Genomic DNA, 22,872 nt, shown 5'->3' on the forward strand with positions numbered 1-22,872 from the left:
TCAGTAAGTTGCATCCAAGAATTTGCAAAGTTTATCTCCTAGCCCCTGGCTGATATCTATACATAAATGAACAGAGTGGCTATAATAAAACAAAGGTGCTTAACAAGCTATTAGAAGTTTGTACTGTAGCCCTTCTTTAGGGCAAAATGTCCTCTTGTCTTCACTGTGCATGGCATTGAATTACAGCTAGTTATGGAGTTGAGTGCAGGAGTTGAAGTCCAACATTGGACAGCCAGCATGAAAGGAAAGAATATGCTGCAGGAGCAAGTTTCCAATTGGTTTGTCAGCATATACCTTGCAAAACTAAGTCTTTTTAGCATGAAGGTTTGCTGAAATGACTCTCACTCTATCTGAGAGATTGCTAGTTCTGTCAGTAGCATCAACACTCCAGTTAGGTATTGGCTTTGTAGAAACTGCAAGGAAAAAAAAAAAAAGCATGTCAAAACAAAAATTGCAATTGCCAGATTTCCGCACCCTTAAATGGCTGGAAACCAACTACCCAGTGTTCCATGTGATTAGTCAGCTTCTCTGTTGTTGTTTGCAAGGTACCTTTGTTACTATTTTGACCCTGGATATGCCTACAGGCTGCTCCTTTCAGAGCCCTCTGACTTCTGCTCCTGTCCCACATGAAGCAGGGTACATAAGAAATGCCCTGCTCCTACTCCAGCTTTTTGGAAGGTGAGAATCTTAGCACTTCTGCTCCTTTGGCTGCCCCCATCCTCCTGTAGGAGGGCCAGGAAGGAGACTATGCCAGTTTCCTTGAATACCCCTATTGTCCCATACTGAATATATGTCTGACTTGAACTCATAATCCACATTAGGGAAGAGCCATAACTAAGTTTGCACAACGCAGATTCCGGAAGAGAACACTGCTTCTTCAGAAAGCCTATTCAGTTGAGTATTTTACTTTCCGGCAACAAAAAAAAAGTTGTTTCAGCCACTTTCAAACTACTACAGATAAAACCAAGCAATGTAACACTAACATTTAGTAGTTTGCAGTTGTCCTATCAAAGGCCAAAATGTTAAGAGATGCTTCCCAGCAAAGCTTTTTTTCTTTCATTTGATGAACTCATGCTCCGGGGAAGAGGTGCATGAGCGGAGTCCCAGTTGTAGCTTCTAACATTCCCTCTGTACCCAGAACAATGAAGTCAGTACATCACAGACAAAGTTTAAGCAATTGCATTTACACAAACTGTTCTGTAACTCAGAAGACCATATTGTATTGCTTGAAGAAACTTCATGAAGGATTAATCCTCCATGGTTTTAAAGGATATTGTAGATACCTCTATAGGAAGACCAGCACCTTTATGAAAAGGGTTACAAGTGAAATAGTTTCAAGCAAGGTGTTTTGACTCTTAAGATTATCTGTTCTCTCTTGGCTCATCCACACTCCAGTTATTTTTGTATAGTAGCTTACTTATATTTGTCTTCTGCTTGTGTCTTAACAGCTGGAGTACTAGAAAGCTAATGAACTTTTTTTTTAAGGTTTTTGATTAAGTTTGAGATCTTTTTAAGCCTAAGTTTTGACCAATACCAATGGACAAAGAAACTTCCCGGTTTGTACTGCATCTAATACACCTATTTCTGACCCAAGACTAGGTTTAGTAGCTTCTGCTGCAATACAGTGCTAAAAAACTGTATTGATAGCTGCCTCAGCTCCAGAACTAATTACAACTAATAAAAGCTGAGGGTTTAACAACTTCTTGTAGGAAATTATGCATAAGAAACATGAAACCTTCATTTTTAAAAGTAAGGCATTTCTAGACAGGCACAGCTATTTTATTTGTCCAGCATTAGTTAGGACAACATGCTACTTAAAACCTCACCTTTATAATCCCATCACAGTGTGCTGAGGCAATTGCTGTAGAAACTTTCACCAGTTTTGTAGCTGACAAGTGGATCCTAAAGTGTCTGTGGAAGTGAGAGTAAAGGCAGTCCATAAAGACATCCACCTCTTCTTGAATGATCTCCCCTGGAGTTTTTTGGACTGTGTCCCACAGAGCTTTTGCATCCTCTGGATGAATGGCATATGAAATATCCAGAGGCTGGGGCAGACAGGGGACAGAGAAAACGAGTTCCATGGCAGATGCAGTTTTGTCCACTTTGCATCCAGTCCACATAGCTGCCATCCAACTGAGAATGAGAGGGCTGATGGCTAAGCGGCGGAAGGAGCAGTCAAAAGTCTTCTGAAACCAACTTCCAACAATGGACGTGTAACACTCTGCCCCATTAACAAGAAACAGAGGTAAACAAGTGAAGTCCTCTGGCACATTCTTGGAAAGATCGTCTCCAGACACACAGCAGAACCAGCCTGACCATATCAGTTTCTCTTCTGAGTTTTTTGGGGAAGCTGGTGATCTTGAAGAAAGCTGGGATGGGGAAAAGAAGTATTTGAATGCTACAGAGCAAGTCTGACTTTTTTTAGCCAAAAATGGTTTTTGTTTTATAATTTCAAGTATTTGCTAGAAGTTTTTTCTCAGGACCTCGCATGCAACATTCTTTTCTGTAAAGCTCATACAGTTTACTCAGTCTGTCTGTTATATTCCTAAAAGATGCATGCAATTCTGTTGAAAATAGCGGGAAAAGCACTTTTTACTTCACTAGGAACAGTCCCGAGATCTGAATTTATGCTGCTTAATTCAGAAGAGCCAATCCACGGTACATCCTATAACCATTGCCATACTGAACTTGGCATTTCAGTAGCATCTTCTGCTTGAGGCAAAGCACTTCAGAAATATTATTTAGGCTGGAGCTACAGCCAGGAGGTAGGATTATACCAACTTTATCCAGGAAGCTAAATAACTTGTCTGAGTTCTTGCAGTAAATTGACTGCTGAACTGAAAAATTAGACAAAGATTACTCCTTGTAGTCTTACTCTGATCTTATCAAAGAGTTGAACTCAAAATTGCAATTAAGTGTATCCATTGCTTATGTGATGTTCTGTTCCAGTTAAAAATAGGCAGGACTCACTTTCATTAAATCTCAACAGGTACTGCAGTAGTTATTCCATACAGCTAGGGTTTAGTTGGTGTTTTGTTTTGGTTTTTTTTAAGAGGCTGAGTATTTTGTGACAGCTAAAGCAACTCGTAAAATGCCAATCTCAATTACAATTATCAAAACTACTAGAAGACTCCTTACCTGCACGAGAATCGCAGCCTGGTCTTGGTCACTACCTTTCAGGTATGGGAGGCTGGAGACAGACACTTTGATGTCCAGCTCAACCCCTACTTCCACCGCCAATCCCTTCTGCTTCTCGGCAGCGATAAAGGAACTAAGCAGCCTCGCGTAATCCCTCAGGTGAGCGTTAGAGAATCGGTACAGAGGGGTCACGCTGTACAAGGTCCACTGCTTGCGCAGCAGAAACGCTGTTCTCTGGGGATCTGCGTTTTCCTAAAAAAAAAAAAAGCAATAAAAAAATTCAGACGATAACATTAAAACCCAACAAACAAGGATAGCTTCCGCCTTCAGGCCTTGCGAAGGGGCCGCCGCACGGCGGCCGTGTGCCCGAGTAGGGGCGGTTTTGCGCCGGGCAGCGCCGCGGGAGGCGGCAGTACTGAGGTGGCGGAGAGTCCCGCCGGCGCGGGGAACGGAGCGGGACCGAGCTCGGCTCAGGGACAAGGCCCGGCGCCGGCGGGGCCGCCCGCCGGAGGGGACAAGTAGGTTCCTCACCACCACCCCCCCATCCCGGCCCGGCCCGGCCCTACCTGGGAGCGCGGCGCCAGCGGGAGCAGCGGATCCCTAGAGCTAAGGCCGTGCGCCCGCCCAAACGGCAGCCCCCGCGACAACCGCCCGAAGCTGAGCAGCGTCCGCGCCACCCCCTCCACCGACTCCATCACCGACACCAGCCCCGGTGGCGCTTCCCGCCGGGGGCCGTTTGGACCCCCCTCCCCGTCAGCCCCGGCGGGGCCCCGCCCCGGCCGCCATGTTTGTGGCGGGCGGAAGCGGAAGGAGGAGGAGAAGGAAGTGGTGGCGGCAGTAGGTTTCTTCGGCCCCGCCGCTCCGCCGTGGCTCAGGGCGAGGAGGCCTTTCCCCAGTGAGCGTGGGGGGGAGCTGGGGGCCTCCCTGCCACTCCCTACCGGTGCCCCAGTCTGTCCCCGCCCAGGCCACGGGCAGGGCTGCCTCTGAGGGGGAGAGGCTGAGGCTCGGGGGCTGGCGCTTTTCCTCACGTGTCTTTATGTTTAACGACGCGCAGGTTTGTGACGGTCTCCTGGTGTTTCTGGTTTAAGTGTAGGGCTGTAAGATGGCTCTTCCCCGACTGCTGCCCAGGGCGCTGGCCCCGCTGGCCCAAGGGCTGGCCCGGCCGGGCTGCGAGCGGGCTCTGCAGCGGGCGGCCTCTGCCTCGGCTCCGGCGGCTCCAGGTGAGAAAGGAGCGTTTGTCTTATCCCCACTGCCTCCTCCGGGCTGTGGTTGCCTTTCTTTTTTCCCGGGACCCAGGTCAGGGTAGTCTGCACAGGTGATTAAAGGCACGCTTGTGATAAGTTGTTTTCCCTGGATCACTTCTTAAAATGTCTTCTCTAAATCACGTTTTTATTTGGTTTTTGGCATCTCACGGTGAATTGTGATTCAAAGTATATCAAAACCATTTTGTCTCGTTTTCTTTTTATTCCTGAGCTTTTACTTTGCTTTTGTGACCCTCTTTCTTCTGTAGCACACAACCTGTAAACAACAAGGGTAGCTGAATGCCTAACAATAGTTGGAAAACAAACCTTCATGACCTCTACTTTACACCTTTAATTGTAAAGGCTGTGATGAAGGTAGTAAGGGAGCATGGTTCATATAATTATATATGTCTAGGTATTAACATCCTTCAGATTTCTCCTTGCAAGCTGAATCTCTGGCACGTTCTGTAAACAGTGTGCTTGGTTTTATAACTAAGTCATGATGCCAGGTGCACTGGGGTCTGTGGAAAGTCTTCTATAATCGTGGTTCAGGCCTTTTATCAGTAGTTGCAGGCAGGAAGCTGTTCAATTTACACCTACATGGTGCATGTTATTTTGTTTCAGTCTTGGCTTGTCAAGCCCCTTATCTCCAGTGTCTTCTGGATTCGAATGTGGAATTGTCAGCGTGCCTCAGGAATGATTTGCAGCTTTCCCTTTTCTTGCCCCTGAAATTTGCAGGGCAACAGTTTGCAGCAAGACTGTGCTCAGGTTTCTGTATGGAAGTTTGAATGAGACATAGAAATAATCCCTCTTAAAAGCTTGTTTAGAATAATTTCATGTCCTTAGGTCTTATTGGGCATATATGAAGTAATTTCTTTGTGTATGTCTAAATTGTATTGGGATGGGGGGGAACTCTGTAACTGTTTTGTCTCAGTTGTCTGCAAAAGCCATGAAAGATTTTATTATTTTTATTCAAGACTTCAATAGTTTTGTCATTCGGACCAACACTTGTGGAGAGCTGCGTTCTGCTCATGTGGGGCAAGAGGTCACACTGTATGGATGGATTCAGTATCAAAGGTAAATGTAAACCAAGGTGAAAATGGAGATACTTATTTGCCAGATCCAACGTATGCTTTAGGCCTGGATTCAACCACTTTCATGTTATCTTTTCATATCCTGCAAAAGTCACTTCTGAAGTGAGTAAAACAGTTGAGACCAGATCAGTATTTAAAATTTCAGAGTTTCAAGCAAATCTTAATTGTTATCTTCATTACATCACTGTAAAGCAGTTAAATATTATTAACCTTGTTGTATAGGAGAGAAAACAAGTAATAGCATATTTATAGCAATTCTAACAGCTGTAAGCAAATAACTTCTTTTATATAATGTTCTTAAACTTTAAGCAAACAATATTGTTTGTCTTTTCAACTATAGCATCTAATGATGTGTATTTAAAGTATGCAAGCTTTGCTTAGAAAAGGAGTATAAAGAAAAGGTAGTAAGCAGAGGATGAAATGTTAATTCCAACAGTTTGCTATAGGTGGCGTGGTATAATCACTCCTAATGGAGTTGAACGTTTTTTAAATGTAGACTGAAAGGCGTGTCTGCATACAGCATAGATGATGCTCCGAAATGTTCTGTTCCTGCATGTGTGCTTGTAAAACGGAGATAGGTCCTGTGGCTTTCATGAAGTTAATTTGTATCAAAAGTTGCCTTTTTGCATTTTATGGTCTAGAGAGGCTGGTTTTTATCCAGCATTGTTCTGCAATGATAGTCTGCATGGTTTATTTTTTTTAGGAGGTCCTGAGCATCTCATCTTTGAACAGTCATGGGTGGAGTTCCAGGAAACAGAGCTAGGATTGTTGCAATGTGATCATTATGCTCTTGCTTTTAAAGACAGCCGGAGCGTGTTCTATTTGACAGCTTCTTGATAGATTAAGTACAATGGTAGCTGTCTCTACTGCAGCTGAAGAGGTCAAGATTTATGATTCTGGGTCTAAGAGTGTGGATTGTTCATGTGAAATTTTTTATGGGACCAATGTTGTTCTTGTTTTGTAGTTGGGCTTTTTTTTCTGTATCCATGTGAACTTTAGTTTTATTGCTCATCTAAATGTGTTTATTTGAACGATGCTTCCCAGCAGGAAATTGCACGATTTCAGAATCCCTGCTCTACAGGGATTAATGTTCAAGTTAAAATCCTGCCTTTCTTGGTTATTTGCACATTGTTGGTCTGTGGCTGGGCAAAATCTGAAACAAATTGTTCAGATTAGATTCAGATGTGAGAAAAGCATCTGTACATACATTACTTGGAAGTGCTTTGACATTAGTCACAAGGTACAGAAAGTAGCTAGTTACCATGTGCTTTGGCTTAAAAAGCAGAAGAATACTGAATTCTTGTAAAAATGTTTTTCCTTTTGTGTTTTTCATGGATCAGACAAGGCCTGTTTCTGGTTTTGAGGGATTTCCAGGGACTGACCCAGATCATCCTTCCACAGGATGAGGTAAGTGCTACCAAAATATGAATCTCTTTTATTTTCATTTTTCCTTTGGTAGCTTGAGTCCATCAGACGTGGAGAGCGGAGTGAAGTACTCTGTCAGACTGAGTGCTCTGACTCACAAGTAGATTTAAGCGTTATGAGAGCTCTGATCTGACACTGCAACAGAAACGTTACTGCTGTTTCCTCTGGCTTATGAGGAGTGATCCTGGATTCAAATGGGCTGTTAAGAAGTAAAGCCCTTGAGCATGGTGCATTTGTCTTGTTCTTTGAATTTCTGTGAGACATTGTCATCTTCTTGCAGGCACATTCCCATGTGAAGAAGCTCTTGTCTAATGCCCCAGTGGAGTCTGTTGTGCGAGTGACTGGAATTGTGTCCTCTCGGCCCCCAGGACAGGAGAATCCGGTGAGGATGTTGGGGTCTCTCAGGGGTTTTATTCCTTGTGGAAAAGAACACTGGATAGTAGGATTATGGTGGGTTTTGTGTCATAGCTTTGCCGTGAGTTCCAGGTGTGTGACAACCTATCCTCAGATAATGTGAGGTGAAATAACTGCTATGAGATGTAACTTAGGAGAACCTCAAAGCACATTACAGACACCCATGAATTAAACTGTATTCCAGCCCTTTGAAAGGATAATGGCTAGCTTTTTCAGGCTTTCAAAGTGTGGTTGAGAATTTCTTTTTCTTGAAAATAAGTATTGTCATCACAAGTTCCACAGCATGTGATGACCTATTTCTCACTCGGAATAGATTTTACTGTTCTCATTGTACAGGAAACAGAGGTTGAATAATTTCTTAATGCTATGCATTCCTCAGGTCTTATTGTACTCAGCCGTAGATTAATATATCAGGGTTGTATGTATCCCATCACTGGCAGACCTAAAAAGAGAATGTGGATTTATGACCGTAACTTGTTTTGTTCTGACCGGTTACAGATGTCCATAAAGAATGCAGGCTTCAAGCAATGCTTTTATTTCTTTTAATCATGTATCATTTTGTTGGAAGGTTGTATATTCTTCCCCCTGGTAAATAGAAAGAGTTCTGTATGATCAAATGAACTTTGATGTGGCACAGTGCTAAGTGGGGAAAGCTGTCTGTTCTCCCTTGGGATCTAAGAAAAAGAAGGCTATTTCTGAGAACTGGTATTCAGAACTGGAACTTCTGAGAAGTTCCTCACAAGTTGCCTTTTTTGACCTATATTAAGGACTGATGGAGATGCCGCTAATGCACACTGAAATGTAAGCTAATGGAACTAGCATTTTGTCCACATGCATGTGCCCTAGCAGGGTCTGTGCCTGACTGTTCCTCTGTCCTCAGCATGTCCTTCAAGGAGAAGGCAAAGGAAAAGTAATTTCTCATAGAGATCAGTATGCTACTAGGAAAGTGCACACCCTCTTTGGTGAAGTGACTTGTGTTTTTCTGAACAGAAGGGAAATCTAGGAGAAATCTGTCCTTGAGAGAAGTTCCCTGAGTTACACTGTGTTAGAAGGCAGGGAGGATAATCACATGGGTTTCTTCGCCCCCCTCCCCCCCACCCCCCGACCATCTGTGAAATACCTTTGTCCAACTGTTTTCCCTAAGTTTTCCATCTAATTTTTTTCTTGCCTTTTTGCTCCAGAAAATGCCAACGGGGGATATTGAAGTGAAGGCGGAGACTGCAGAGATTCTAAACTCCTGCAAGAAGCTTCCTTTTGAAATCAAGGATTTTATCAAGGTGTCTGTGTTTTTTCTCTTTTTAGCAGAGTGGTGGCTTTTCAATAAATTGGGAATTTGCCCAGGGTGATGGCAAAACATCTGAGAGCTTCATCTGGTTCTCCCAGCTTTGCTTTGCGGGAAGGATGGTATTTAAAACAGGGGTACTGCTTCTTAGCTGTGAGGATGCATTTATAATTAGAGTTAAGCAGAAAACAAGGCTTGAATGATTCCAGTGCACAGGGTTTTCAAATACCACTGTAAGAGCAGATGGTAAAGGGAAGAGTGAAAGAAATCAGGCTCCGCTAGCTTTTTTGAGAGTGTGAAACGGAACCTGCCAATGCTCTGCTGTGTTTTAAGGCAAGGGTGCTTAGTCTTATCTGGATAAGCAGCTAGTCAGCCAAAGGATTTTCTTTCTAAGTACACAGTCTTATAAGGGGTTAGTTTTAGTGCAGGCTCCATGGTGTAGGAGTGACATCACTGTTAATTGAAGATATTGTCTGTGCCATTGGAACTGTGACTGATACATAGGTGTCGGAATTGGGGGAACTAGGCCTGTTCTTTCCATGTTCTGAGTCCTGGACAAATCCCATCATCCGCACTGCTTTAGTTTTCCTGTCTGTAATAAGGATGTATCACCATTTAGTTGTTTCTTTAGATCTATGTATGATACCACTCCTCTGCTTAAAAATCGCAAGGAAGATTGCTACAGTCTGTTGCAGTGGACTGATAATAAGGAGGGCTAAAATCCTGAGCTGTATTGAGGCAGCTCTTATCACAATAAATGTCTAGTTGGTTTTTTGGTTTTTTTTGTGTTTGTTTTTTTTTTTTTAAAGTAATTGTCATGCATGGAAACACTCAGTGGCTGATGTTCACCTGTGTAGGTTGTGGGTAATGGTTGGGTTGTGGCAATAGAGCAGCATCCTTTTTTAGCTTCCCGCTTTTGTCCTTTGGCTTTAGGAGCACCTTCATTGGACGTGCAATTTGAATGTTAATCCTAATTATCTCTTGTCTCCAGAAATCGGAGGCCTTGCGGATGCAGTATCGCTACTTGGACTTGCGTAGCTTCCAGTTGCAGTATAACCTGCGGCTGAGATCACACATAGTGATGAGGATGCGGGAATATCTGTGTAACCTCCATGGTAAGAAAAGTGCTTGAAGAACAGTGTGCTGCAAACATTTTAGCCTTCCCTTCTTCTGTTTCCTATTGCTGGGGGAGATTGCCAATCAACTTGCTACCCCAGACTGGTCCCACTTAGTAAGGATGTGTCTGTTTGCAGTGGGGTCTTTAGAGGAATGTTGGCAAGCCTGAAGGACAAAGTATATTGAAATCTCTTAGCATGCTACAAACCAGTTGTTTCAAATGAGCTATATCCAGTGAGAAAAAGCCTTTTGCAGGTAGTTTCCCTCTTTTGGTCACTGAACTTGAGGCATGCCAAAGGGATGGATTTCTTACAGGGCTTTTTAGCTTATCTTAAAATCGGGAAGTCCTTTTTGGAAAAGCAAAGCCTAGTTCAAAATGGATAGAGAATTAACAGTTTTTCAGCCTGTGTGGAGTCCTCTGTCATCAACAGTTCTGGCAGGACATCAGGGTAGCTCAGAGCCTTTAAACCTGTCATTACACAAGTTATTCTTAGAAGCAGCAAAATCTCTAGATTTTGGAGAGGCTACATGGTGTGCTAGATTATCTATTTTGCTGACTAACTCTACTCTAGCCTACTCTGTCATACTAGTTCTCCTTGCTCTCAGCATATTCTGTGTCTGAAGCATGTGTTTGTTCCTCAGGGTTTGTGGATGTAGAAACTCCAACGCTCTTTAAAAGAACCCCAGGGGTATGTATTCTGTTAGTAAATCATTTTAGCCTCCTGCGATTGCATAGGCAGTTCATGGTTGAATTATTGTCAGTTGCCACTTGGCTTTCACTGCTGTTCCTTCACTAAGTAACAGCTCTTGCAAATTTCTGGTACAATACATGGATACTTTTAAACATAGAAGGAGTGAAAGGGGAGAGGTGATATCTTGTGTCTTAATTTTGAACCTTCAAGTGAATAAAGCTTCTGTCTTGTAGAGTACGTATTGAATGCAGATCCTGTCCTGGGACAGCCAGATTATGAACCCAAAAAACTTCCTCTAAGCACTGTTTCATCAGCATTTATCTCTTAACTAGTAGGTTACTGCAGTGGCACTACTCAAGTAATGTTAATTTGAGTTTATATTCCTTTCTGTCATTTTGAAAATAATCACAGAGAAGAGAGCTGAAGCCCAGGAATTGTTGATGCAGCTAACACATGAAGTTCTTGCATTTAAACCCCTGTCTTGGATGGTGTATTGTTATGCATTAGTCTCTCAGAGCAGAAGGTGGAGAATCCTTCTTTGGGATATTTTGGACCAAGTTGGTTAACAGATTTTTTTAAGAGTAATGTACAAACAGCCATTTCCTCACAAGTGGGATTTCATAGTGGGGAAAATAGGTCCTTTTCTCTTGTGCTTCTAGTCTGTGCTCTCTGTCAGGAATTGAGGCCACTTATTTGCTGAATTTTCTGAGCTTTTCTTTCTGATGCTAGGGAGCAAAAGAATTCCTTGTGCCCTCCAGGGAAGCGGGCAAGTTCTACTCTCTGCCGCAGAGTCCTCAGCAGTTCAAGCAGCTCCTCATGGTTGGAGGCCTGGACAGGTAAGAGTTTCTTGGACTCCTCTTCTCTGTGTGTCCTGTCCAGGGTTTGCTTCCTTTGATCTTTGAGGTTTTAGATACTTCCCCAAAAACTTACTGCCAAGGATTTTGTGTTTTGAAGATGGATCCTTAAATACTTAGGACTTTTCAGGTAGGCCAGGCCCTTTGCCCCCCAGCAATAATGCCTCCCAGTAAGAGGAAATGTATCCTGTTTGAAGGTTGAATTCTTCACTGTTTTAAATTGAAACCTGATCTGAAGCACAGTCTGCCTGAAGGGCAGAAAATCTAGTGTGTGATAAAGGCCTCTCTGAGAGTAACCTATAGGACTAGTTCAGATGAGGCTGGGCAGCTGAGCACGGCTGAGACAAGGAAAGCATGTTCTCAGGGTGCACAAGTACAAAGCTTTTAATTGGGCTTGTTTCTCCAAATAAAATTGAAGGAGATGGAGACAATTGTTCACGCAATGAACTGCAGGCCAGGTCTTGACCATGAGTGAATTTTGCACGGTTGTTAGTAGAGTCCAGGTTTGGAGCAAAAGGTGGGAAAAGGGGTTGTGATGCCCCTGTTGGGACACAGCTCACCTGGTAGACTCCGCATGCATCTGGAGGTATGGTTGGAGATGGATACAGCTGCTGATTCAGTTGCTTCCACTCAAAATTTCATGCTTTGGAGGGGATGGGAACAACCAGGGTTACGATCATCTGCTGCAAAGGGAACAGACCTTCCCCCCCCCCCCCCCCCCCCTTTTTTAATGATCAATTCTGTAGCCATAATTTAATTTAGGGTACTTTAAATAGTTATCTAAGTAAAAGTACTATTGCAGGTACTTTCAGGTTGCTCGCTGCTACCGAGATGAAGGTTCACGGCCTGACAGGCAGCCTGAATTCACTCAGGTAACCAGCTCACACTGCCTTTACCCTCCTCCTCACCCCAAACAGCTTGTAGCTGTTTTACCTTCTGAAGGCCTAGTTTCTGCTAGCTCTTGTGCTTCTTGGGGGGTGCAACATTGATTGCTGTGTGTTTCACAGACACAGCACTTTGAATTTAGTATGGGACATGGAACAGAGTGGTTACTGTCCTTGGCTGACTGCACAGTCCCAGGTGCAGTAGATGTGGGAGTTGTGTTGCAGCAGAGATTGTGCTTGGTGATGCAATCTCCTTCTGTCCTGCTGGGTCGGGCATCCCATTCTTCAGCCTTGAGATCCCAGGCAGAGTTAGTTTGGTTCATTCAAGGCTTCTCCTTCTGTCCCTGCCATCATTACCTCATTCAGTTCTCTGAGGAGATTGTTGCCTGAGTCATCAGGGTGTAGGGGTATCATAAGCGCATCCTCAGTCTAATGCAGTCATGCTATGATTTCATGTAGTACATTGTTTCTTGTTATGCCTGCTTTATAAGTCAAGAGCTTCTGCAAGTGGCAGTGCAAAGGCAAAACCTGTAGCTAATGTGGAATCCCCCCTCTTGTTTTCTGTTTTAAGATAGATATTGAGATGTCATTTGTAGATCAAGCTGGGATCCAGAGGCTGATAGAGGGCCTCCTGCAATATTGCTGGCCTGAGGAAAGAGGCCCCATTGTGACTCCTTTCCCTGCCATGACATACAAGGAGGCACTGGCTGACTATGGGACTGATAAACCAGACACTCGTTTTGCGATGAAGGTGAGGGTTTGCCCATTGGAAACCTGCAGCTTTTCCTTTCTGTTAGTGTTTTAATAATCTTTGTTTGGATCATGTATACTGATTGGCTGGGGTTCTTAATGCTGTAATTTACCCAAGGTGTCTATCCTATTGTTGCTGCTTTGTACAGGTAATCATCTCTTGGAGAAGAGAGGGTTTGGTTAGTTGGCTGTGGAAAATGTATGTTTTAAGAAAACTTTATTTTAAAGATAAGGTAGTGTTAGGAAGCAATGCATCTTGACTGTCTTAGGAACAGAAGCCCATAAGGCATCCACAGATACCAGAAGTGCTTTTACCTGCTGCACTCCAAAGCATACTCCTGGTGAGCATGCTTCATGAGATGGGCTTTTCCAGCCTTTTAATGGCCTGAAGATATTTTCGGGATAACAGACTGTGGTTGTGTGCACACACTGTTTGTATATATAAGAGTATGAAATAAGAATATTGACAAATGTATTAAGAGGAAGAGTGCTGAAAAGCAAGAAAGCATCTTCTGTATCCCCAGGAATTAATTTTGGGGGGTTCTTTTTCAGTGTACAGCTCTCTTCACTGTGGTAGGATGTCACCATCTCAACCTTGGGTTTTCCTGGCTGTCTTGCATTTCTCTTTCTGCAGTGCTTGGCCTCCTAATGGTTATTCCGGCTTGGCACTATTCATTTCTTTCTGTGAACCATTTGATTTCTCTGAGCAAAGAAATGGTGTCCCAGGATATGGTGTTGAAGGTGTTAAGATACAGGTGCAGGATTTTTGCTTCATGTTCCTACCACCACTGCTTTTTCTTGTGTTCTCTCATTTCTCAGATAGTGGATATCAGTGATTTTTTACGAAGATTGGACATTCAGTTTGTGCAGAATGCGCTCAGTTACCCACATGGCACTGTCAAAGCCATTTGTATCCCTCAGGGAGTGGTAAGTGATGCTTTACATACTGCTTATGGTTTATGTGAAATAAAAAAATGCCAATTTGAATTCCTTTGTTGGTATGGAGATCTTCCTTGCTATTACTGGGGGAGTGGTGTCCTTCAGGGAACTTGAGATTGGTTGTAATTGATGTCAGGTTGGGCTGAGTGGTGTTAGAATGGAGACAATCAGGCGACAGGAAAAATATATTACTCTTAGGAAGGGGAGGAAGAGAACAGAGCTGCAAGATCCCTTGAGGATAGGGAAGCCTCTTGCAGCTTCAGCTTGCTTTTGGCAAGGATGGCTTCCAATGTGCATCTAAATAATAAATTGTGCCCTGTGGCAAGAGATTGAAATAGAGCCAGGTGTGGCACAGCTCTGTTCTGGACTAGTGAGAGAAAGGTCGGGTGGTTACAAGCCCTTCTCATGTTTGCTTTTGCTGCATTTGTGGACACAACTCACGTCTCGTAATAAGAATCTCACAGACCAAATCCAAGGCTGACAGCAGATGCAGAAGATTGACATAGCCATGTGTTTTGGTAGGGAAGCAGATTTAATTCTGGCTGTGGGCATCTTTGCAGCTTGGGCAGTATGGGAAAAAAAATACACTAAAAACTGAGTTTTATTTGGGGAATAGAGCTTTCTGACCATGGTTTCGCTTGAGATTCCTTTTGTTTTGGCACAAAGTGCAAGTTACTGGTTTCCCACAAGAGGGCACTAAGGTGTGCATTTGAGCAAAACAAAAGGGGATTCTTGAGCCTGTCTAAACATTAGAGTAGCTGGAAAAAAATCAAGATCTTGATGCAGGTCTTCACATCTACTGCATTTCTTTGTACATGAGAGTCAGCCCAGTTGTTTTCCCTCTGTTCCTCCAAATTGAGCTATGCTTTCCCCATCAACAGTGTGGTGTTACAACTTTGTTCCTGCATGCTGGAGGCAGTTAGTTGGTTGACTCTGCTGACCAGCTACATCTGATCTGTGAGCAGGGTGAAAAAGTGCAGCCAGATGTACAGCCTAGAGGGGCCTCTTCCTGAAAGGAGCCCTTGGAGAATACACCCAGCAGCAGCCTAGTGCTGTGGTCCCTTTCCTATTTCACAGTCCTCATAAGGACTTGCACTAGAAACAAAAGAACTGGAGAGGTTTGGAAACAGCTCAGTCAGTAGATTTGAATCCTGGTTAGGCTTTCCATAGTTTTTGCTAATGTTTAATGTATCTTCTCTTGCTCTTTCCCCAGAGATATCTTAAAAATAAAGATTTGGAGTCATTAAAGGAGTCTGCAAAATCCAAGTTTAATCAGGTGAGACAAACACTGCTGAGGCATTGGAAACGGTGAATGACAAAGTGTGTATAAAGGCACTTGCAGGCAGAGGAAGGTAGAAGAGCAGTTTTTAATAGCTGAGAGTCAGTGCCTGAGCATGTGATGCTTCAAGACAAGAGAGGGCAGCACTGGACTGAACATACTCATATCTATCTTTAGGAAATCATGGAAATTATCTGCAGGCCTGATGGAAGCTTGAAGTCTCTGCTTACAAAGTTTCTTGGTGAGAAGCAGCAGTCGGAGCTTATCCAAGTGCTGAACATGCAGGTGGATGATGTGGTACTGCTGGCAGCTGGTGAACACAAGCAAGTGGTAGGAAGCATTTCTTGGGTGGCTGTGTGAGTTGAATGTTACTGATGTGAAGGCTTTGATGTTATCTGACCTTAGTCTAATTCTTCTTATTATAAAAATAGCTCATCATCTAATTCCATGTTTCTCTGGACCTGAAGCTATAGCAACAGCAAAAAATGCATGAAATGTACCTATTGCTTTTATTTCCCCCAGTCGCATTCTGGGAAGAACTCGTAACTGAGATGAAGGCTGGAATATAAAACAGGAACAAATCAGTGCCTCTTTTTCTCTCAACTTAATTTTTAAAGCACCAAAGAGAGATTGGAAAACAATGTCAACTAGGTAATTCTGTCTCCCATAAGCAGATGATGAGAGTGAAGCACAGCTGTTTGTTAGCAGCAGTGAAGGAAGATTCTGTCCTTACCCTTCTCTATATTCTTGCCAGCAGACATTGCCTTCCAAGCATTGGTTTATGACAGTGTCATGCTTTGCTTGATAGCCAAAATTTTGTCATATGCTCTTTCTGTGCCTTCATTTCTCTGTCTGCAAAGTGCAGATCTTACCTGTGCTCCCCCAGTTAATCCACAATTGTGTAGAGCTTGAGGTTAGTCTAGGAAAGATCTGTGAAGACAGAACAGTTGGAAGAAAATGGATTTTCCAGCTCCTTACTTGGTCTTTGTCAAACTCTGGAGCTGCTGCTGCCTCAGCAGGAAGGTGATATCTTTCAGGATACAAGGCAAAAGTGTTTAAGGCAACAATGCATTACAACTGATGCTGTCTGTGATGCTACCTTTATGAAACACTCTTTCCCTGGTTGGTGTTTGAGTGACTTCCCTGATAGTAAAATTGCCCCATCTCATTATCTCCCTTCTCTTTTACAGTGCTCTGCATTAGGAAGCCTACGGTTGGAGAGTGCTGACCTCCTTGAGGCGGCTGGGCTGGTACTCCGTGATCCTACAGCTTTTCACTTTCTGTGGGTGGTGGATTTCCCCCTTTTCCTCCCAAAGGAAGAGAATCCCACTGAACTGGAATCTGCTCATCACCCCTTCACTGCCCCTCATCCTTCAGATACCAGCCTCCTCTATTCTGATCCCACAAAGGTAACTCGCTTCATGCCTGCCATGCTGGCTCTTTTACAGCTATGTGTCATGGAAAACTAGGCAAGTAGCAGCTGGTTTTAGTGTAAAAAGAGGAGATGTTTCATGGAACTGACTGCATATTGTACATGTCCAGAAAAGCCATATTGTACATGGCTTCCAGATTACTCTGAGTATCAAATATCCATGTGTGCCACTGACAAAAGGGCCTATAGGATATAGTTGCTTAAGGTGAGGAGTCTTATATTCTGACCCATCCCACATTGCTTCAGGTTTTGATCAACTTTGCAAAAGGATTTGTACTGTTCCCACATCTCAGCAGCAGTCCATGCCTCTGATAGGACTGGTACCTGAACTGCAAGTTACCACTGAGAGTAGTAGTGTTGTATGTCGTGGCTTCATTACCAGTGTCTTTGCTGTCTGTGTGCAGGTTGTTGTTAGACGCAGCTGTGCCACAGCCTTGCTGAAGTGTTTGTTCATTTCTTTCTACAGGCCCGTAGCCAGCACTATGACCTTGTGCTGAATGGCAGTGAAGTTGGAGGAGGCTCCATCAGAATTCATAGCGCAGAACAACAGCGTTTTGTGCTGGAGAAAGTGCTGAAGGTAACACCTACAGATGTCTCTAACATTCTTTTGGGGATTTAAAGGACTAATTAATTTAAATATCCATTTCAAATTCTGAAAGAAACGCTTGTGTGCTTCTCGGATAAAGAAACATAACTCCTAGCCCTGAGTGATGTATGACTTCATCATACCTTCATCTTGCATTGCTAGTAGAAAGAGCATTGCTTGTCCAGTGATGCTTCTTATGTAATTTTGCAGGAGGATTCTGAGGTGCTTTCCCATCTGCTTGAGGCTTTGGAGTTTGGAGCTCCACCTCATGGAGGAATCGCTTTAGGTAAGTGCTCTGTAGCTCTCCAGATGCAGGTGTCTTGTGACTCTTTTTTGGCATATTAGATCCCAGGAATAAGCCTCATGCTTGTTAGCAAAAGCCTTGTCTCCTCCTGATAGAGATGGCTGTCCTGGTGTTGCTCTCTAGCACACCAACATGGTAATACTGTGTGGGCTTACACAGTGCTTCCATCTCTGTAGCTGCCTTGTAGAAGGCAACAGAGGTCTCGTCACCAAGTGCAGAATGTTTTGGTGTTCCTCCCCAGCATCATAGTGTGATTTAGTTCTTATGCAAGGACCAAATCACATATTGGTGGCTCTAAGGATGATCCTTATCTGCTGTTTGTAGAACAGGGTATTCATTAGGATTAGGTCATCTTTATTCTCATTCCTGTGCAGCCAGAACAGGTTCCCTGTACTGCATGCCTAGAGGCCTGAGACAGCATGGTACTTTGTTTCATGCCCTGGGTCACTGCCACAACCTTGCCCTCTGCTTCAATCTTGCTTCCCTTCTTCCTTACTTGTTTCGCTTACTAATTCAGATAATGCCAGACTTTTTTTCCTAGAACCCTGCAAGTTTGTGGTTTTAAAAAAGAAAAAAAACCAAACCCAAACTCGCCCCCCCCCCCATCCCAACCCACCCCAAACAAACAAACAAACAAACCTACAAAAAACAAAGGTAGCATTTTAACCTGTGGTCTTCCAGGGTGATTTCCCTCCATCCAATCACCCAGATGCTTGTGTTCTTTTTGAATTCCTCCTAGTTGTTATAATCCTTCAGAACTGGTTGATCAAGAGCTTTGAGCAGTTAAGCAGAGCCCTGACACCATTCCTGCCACTTAGCTGCTCTGGTTTTGTTATGCTGTCTTTACAAAGGCACTGTCTCTCTCTTGCAGTCCTTGGTGTGTTGCAGAACTTTCTGTAATACTGAAAAGCTTTATTTTGCTAGGCATTTCTGCTCTTCAGGGAAGTATGTTTCTCTGCTACTGGTAGAGATGAATTTTTTTCCTTTGCTTCACTTTTATTCTTCAAGCTCAGTAATACTATCTACTCCATCTTTCTGATTTTTCTGAATCAGAGGAAGTAATATAGGGCCATAACTCAAGTGGTTCACCAATTTGTTTTCTACTTCTAGGACTTGACAGGCTGATCTCTCTCATCGTTGATGCTCCAAGTATCCGAGATGTCATTGCTTTTCCTAAATCCTTCAGGGGACGAGACCTGATGGGCAATGCTCCAGACTATGTCACTCCAGAAGAACTAGAGCCATATCACATCCAGGTTTCCTGGCCTCTTGCAGAAAGAGGCAAAGAAAAACTTTAAAGCCAGTGATGTAAGCTGATCTCTTTAACCAGAGGTGGTTACAGCTTCTAAATACTAGAATTCAGTTCAGAAAACATCAACTGTTATGGGAGGGTGGGGGGCAGTACAACTCCACTGTACTATGGCTGTTTCAGGATTGAATGAGAAATAGATACGAGGGCTTCCTGGTAGAAATTCACCTTTGGGTTGGTAATGTGATGGAGAAGTAGAAAAGCAAAAGAAAAGAACACAATTTTAGCATAGGATATCAAGACTGTTGGCTTTGGGGTGTCATTGGAGGGAAGATGGGAACCATTTTTTCTACTCTCCACTTTTTACATGTCCCTTGTAAAGTATTTCTCCTCCCATCTGGAGGAGATAGTATCAGCTTCCCTGGCAGGATGGTTTGTATTCACGATGATCATCAAATCTGTTAGCTGAGGACTGTTAAAATAAAGCAGTGCTGTGCTGGGCCAAGCGCTCTGGACACTTCACAGCAAAACTTCAGTGCAGGCAGCAGCTTGTCTCATGTTGGAGGATACAAGATCATCCTGAACTTGCCACAGGGAGGTCATATTCAGCTGCGTCCTCCCTTCAAAGAGGGGGAGAGAAGCATTCATACCATTTGCAACAGTTGTCCTCGAAATGCTTGCCAAAGAGGTGATGATCTGTCTTTGGGGCCTGTGGTCCTGGTGCTTTTCATACAAGCCTCAGAATTAGCGTGCTGTTTGTAAATAAAGTTTATCTGGCAATGTGGTTTTGACTGAGCTTGGGTTTGGGCTTTCTCTACAAGAGCAAGCTGCCAGTTTTTCTTTGTGACCCCTGATCCCTCCAGGAGATGACAAGAAATCTGTGACAGTATAGCAGGGTTGCCAGTCTTCTGTGAATTCTGCCTGGTCCTGCAAACCTGGTGCTACAGTGGTGAGTGATGCAGCAGCAAGTTACTCACAAGTAACTGTTCATCCCTTTCCCACATCAGAACAGCCACAGTGCAGGAGTGACTGTACAGAGTAGAGCATGGGCTCTAGCAGCATCCTACCAGACCAGGCCACTTGGCTCTGCACTGTAGCATAAGGAAGCCCTCTGCAGAGGCACTCCAGTAGGTGTTCTTAACTCTGTGTTTAAGTTGGAGAAAGCAGAGAATTGTTGGGAGGAAAGGTGGAAGGTGAAGAAGCTGAGGAAAAGAGAAGGAAGAGATCACCCGAATAAGTCAGGAAGATGGTGCAAAGGAAGAAAAAGGAGAGCTACTGTGTCCCAGGTGGGAAGGACAGCAGGAGGGATCTGCTAGAGGAAGTGCATGAGGAGAGACAGAAGACTGCAGTTGTCTGAGCTGATACTGAACTCCAGCCTTCTGCAAGAGATCCTATCCTGCAGATTCTAACAGCTGCTGGGCTGCTCCAAAGGTTATCAGCTAATTCAGTCTCCACATTGTGGGATAACATTACGTGGTGGTGCATACTGTTGGCTTTTTTAAATACTGGACTGTCCTGTTGATAAAGAGCAAGGGAAGTGGCTCTTCTCCTTAAGGTTATGGGTTTTGAGTACTTTATACTGGCTAAAAGTGCCATCCATAGACAAGTAACAGTAGAGCTGACTTGCTGCTGCTTTGCAGATTATAAGATGATGGAGTTATGTGTGTGAAAGAAAACTTAAATCCTTTCTTATCTCATGTTATGATTGTTATTTTCAGTCTCAGAGCATGGTTAAATACTATTTAAAAAAAAAAACAAACAACAAAAACCGAAAAACACCACAATCCTGGATTTGTATTCACATTCATTCTAGTCAAACACTTCGAATTTCTTAATTTTCTTTTCCTTATGTGAGCTATTCATTCTTATATTGAAATTAATTCACCTTTGTTTTACTTCCACCTTTTTTTTTTTTTTCCTCTGAGTAGAAGCTGTCAGTAATGGAGGGAGGATGAGTTTTCAGAGAGAAGCTGAGCTGAAAATTGGATCCCTAAGCAGATACATGTTAAAAACAATTTTGTTTTGGTGATATGGAATACAGCCACTACAAGGCTATGTATTATTTTCATACTGCTTTTTTTGAGGATGCTGGATTTTATTTAGTTTCCTTACTGGTAGTGAGTTTAAGATTTGCATGGAATTTTCTTGAGGATCACCTGTGTTCCTAAAGCAGGGGTGTCAGAAGCTTGTTTGAGGACATGGAATCACAGAAAACAGTTATTCTGAAAAATTGTTCATTCCCCCCAGACTATTATTTATAGTAACTGTAAACATAATGTGCTGAACTTTTTTTTTTTTAATTGGGAAATAAGGGGTACTGTATCATTTGGTTAGTAACTGTTTGCAAAGGCAAATGCTGTTTACATCTGAAGAGTCCTAGTTCTTTAAATTAGGATTATCATCAAGCATTCAAAGGGTAACTGCTGCTCAGAGAGGTTTAGGCAGAAATGTAACACTGCCTGGAACATTCTTCTTCAGAGCACTTGTTAAACATGAGCAAGCCATCCCTGAGGCATACACATCCCTCTTTCTTGTGCAGGCTGTTTTGTGATGTTTGTTTACCCACTGCTATATTAAGGACTCACTGCAGTTGTGTGTGACACAGCTATGATTAGCTACAGTGAAAAAAATGTAACAAAACATGTATGAGCTGCTGCAGTCCTGCCACAATTAGGTCAGTGGAAAAGAGGTATCCCAAATTTACGCAAGCCATCTGTGCTTGGATTTGTGAATGAAGGTGGCTTACGCTACAAGTGTGTGGATTTGCCAGTGGTTGTGTGAATGTTGCCACAGAGGAGACATTAATTGTTTTGTTTTTTATAGAGCATTGTGTAAGGTTTCACTTGGGCTTGTGGAAGCCTGTTCTACAGAAAATCACTTTTAAACTGCAATCTAGTTGGCATGCTTAGCTGCATATTTTGGTAGAAGCAAGGGTAGACAGACATTACAAAGAAATACATGTAAATAAGGGGTGGTGATATTGCATGCCAATACCTCATGCTTGCTGGAGAAAAGCTGCTGGCCTGTGATCCTGAAAAGAGATGTTAAAACCACTTCAGTTTAGCACAATGTCCATCAGAAACACCTGCTGAAAATAAGCTACAGCATAACCACAAACTGCAAGCTTTCACAGAGCCCTTGCTGCTTCTACTCTCCTTTCTTTTTCCTGTATGAGACAGAACTATGGAGAAGTGTTGCGATGCCAGCTATGCTAGAAGATGCAAAGTCCTGGCCTCCTATATTAAGAGTTAATCTTTAAGTAGTCTTTTATTAGAGGTGTGGTGTGTAAGAAAAGGTTGGTGGATCTGTATTGCTGTGTGGTTTGGGTTGGTTGTGGTTTTTTACCCTTTCTCATGGAGCACAGGTCTCCAGGCCCAAGCCAGATAAGAAGCATGAATGTGCTCATCAACCTAATGAGAGTCCAAAGTCCTTGAAGGTGCCTTTATACTACTTCTTTTTGTCCAAAGAGCAAGTAGTAATACAATTGACTCCTCCGTGTGTCAGAGGTACTAATGAGGCTGTTACCAGAAATGCCCCCTGGCACACGGAGGAACCTCCCATGCTACAGTATGTATGCATGTAAAATTAATAACAAAACCCATATCACTACTATCTCCAGATTCCTGCAGTGATTTCCACTTGTCATTGTGACTCCTGTGCTCTTTCTTCAGCCTCTTCAATGTGTGTATGTATTATGGACAAGAGAATTGCTCAGCCTCTGGGTACTCTACCTGCAGCAGTTGGCTTTTTTGGGAATAGAATCACCAGCTGGACACAGGTGCTGCCTGAGGATTTGGGTTGGGTCTTTGCTGGTACGGATCAGCTTGTGATGGTTGAGTGTGTTCCCTGACATGGTCTTCTCAACTTCAGAGAACTTAATGACTAGCATAGATGGGATGTGAACATTCGGGTGGGTTAGGGATAGGATTGTATAATGAGTGCTCCTGCAGGAGCCAGAGTTGTGTGTAAGGCCTCTGTACTCCTTTAACCCTGCCAGCTTGCTGATTTTCTTCTGTTAGATCTGAACAAACACTGGTAAAATGAAGAGACAGTTTATTCCACACCTGTAGGGGAACTGGCTCTGTGTCTGTTTCAATAGATCTGGCTGGAGCAACCCTCTAGGAAGTTTATACTACCCTTTTCTAACATCAGAGGTAAGTTTCTGGTGTGTTTCAGTATTTTTTTTTCCCTTT

The 22,872-nt window shown here is 43.3% G+C and overlaps 2 protein-coding genes across 6 annotated transcripts in view; one reads left to right on the forward strand and one right to left on the reverse strand.

Annotated features, from left to right (window-relative positions):
• Window positions 1-341: 341 nt before the first annotated feature.
• CENPL (centromere protein L) lies at window positions 342-3,833 on the reverse strand. Its single transcript, XM_010580707.1, has 4 exons — window positions 3,705-3,833; window positions 3,139-3,390; window positions 1,827-2,369; window positions 342-413 (listed from the first exon to the last, which is right to left on the reverse strand). The coding sequence occupies exons 1-4, from the start codon at window positions 3,831-3,833 to the stop codon at window positions 342-344; spliced, it is 996 nt and encodes a 331-aa protein (XP_010579009.1).
• DARS2 (aspartyl-tRNA synthetase 2, mitochondrial) overlaps window positions 3,134-22,872 on the forward strand; it is a 38,679-nt gene continuing 18,940 nt past the window's right edge. For 2 of the 5 annotated variants that reach the window (XM_010580611.1, XM_010580612.1), the window contains exons 1-18: window positions 3,963-4,014; window positions 4,193-4,358; window positions 5,357-5,456; window positions 6,814-6,880; window positions 7,179-7,280; window positions 8,494-8,589; window positions 9,586-9,709; window positions 10,353-10,399; window positions 11,132-11,238; window positions 12,059-12,128; window positions 12,712-12,891; window positions 13,710-13,817; window positions 15,043-15,105; window positions 15,286-15,438; window positions 16,299-16,517; window positions 17,007-17,117; window positions 17,337-17,412; window positions 18,541-18,738. In XM_010580611.1, the coding sequence (XP_010578913.1) occupies window positions 4,241-4,358; window positions 5,357-5,456; window positions 6,814-6,880; window positions 7,179-7,280; window positions 8,494-8,589; window positions 9,586-9,709; window positions 10,353-10,399; window positions 11,132-11,238; window positions 12,059-12,128; window positions 12,712-12,891; window positions 13,710-13,817; window positions 15,043-15,105; window positions 15,286-15,438; window positions 16,299-16,517; window positions 17,007-17,117; window positions 17,337-17,412; window positions 18,541-18,728 (1,929 nt within the window). In that variant the 5' untranslated portion in view covers window positions 3,963-4,014; window positions 4,193-4,240 and the 3' untranslated portion in view covers window positions 18,729-18,738. Of the gene's footprint in view, window positions 3,181-3,962; window positions 4,015-4,192; window positions 4,359-5,356; window positions 5,457-6,813; window positions 6,881-7,178; window positions 7,281-8,493; window positions 8,590-9,585; window positions 9,710-10,352; window positions 10,400-11,131; window positions 11,239-12,058; window positions 12,129-12,711; window positions 12,892-13,709; window positions 13,818-15,042; window positions 15,106-15,285; window positions 15,439-16,298; window positions 16,518-17,006; window positions 17,118-17,336; window positions 17,413-18,540; window positions 19,411-19,542; window positions 19,626-22,872 lie in introns of those variants that run through there. The other 3 variants (XM_010580613.1, XM_010580608.1, XM_010580609.1) reach the window with 3 other exon arrangements.

This window comes from Haliaeetus leucocephalus, unplaced genomic scaffold, assembly GCF_000737465.1.
Source record: "Haliaeetus leucocephalus isolate CR32 unplaced genomic scaffold, Haliaeetus_leucocephalus-4.0 Scaffold730, whole genome shotgun sequence".
In the NCBI taxonomy this organism is placed as follows: domain Eukaryota; kingdom Metazoa; phylum Chordata; class Aves; order Accipitriformes; family Accipitridae; genus Haliaeetus; species Haliaeetus leucocephalus.

Bases quoted from the DNA above. Each gene is read 5' to 3' on its own strand.
- CENPL (XM_010580707.1), bottom strand. From the start codon at position 3,833: ATGGAGTCGGTGGAGGGGGTGGCGCGGACGCTGCTCAGCTTCGGGCGG. The intron at 2,370-3,138 runs GTAAGGAGTCTT...TCCCCATCCCAG, and splicing joins AGGCTGCGATTCTCGTGCAG to CTTTCTTCAAGATCACCAGC. The intron at 414-1,826 runs GTGAGGTTTTAA...TTTTCCTTGCAG, and splicing joins ACTGTGATGGGATTATAAAG to TTTCTACAAAGCCAATACCT.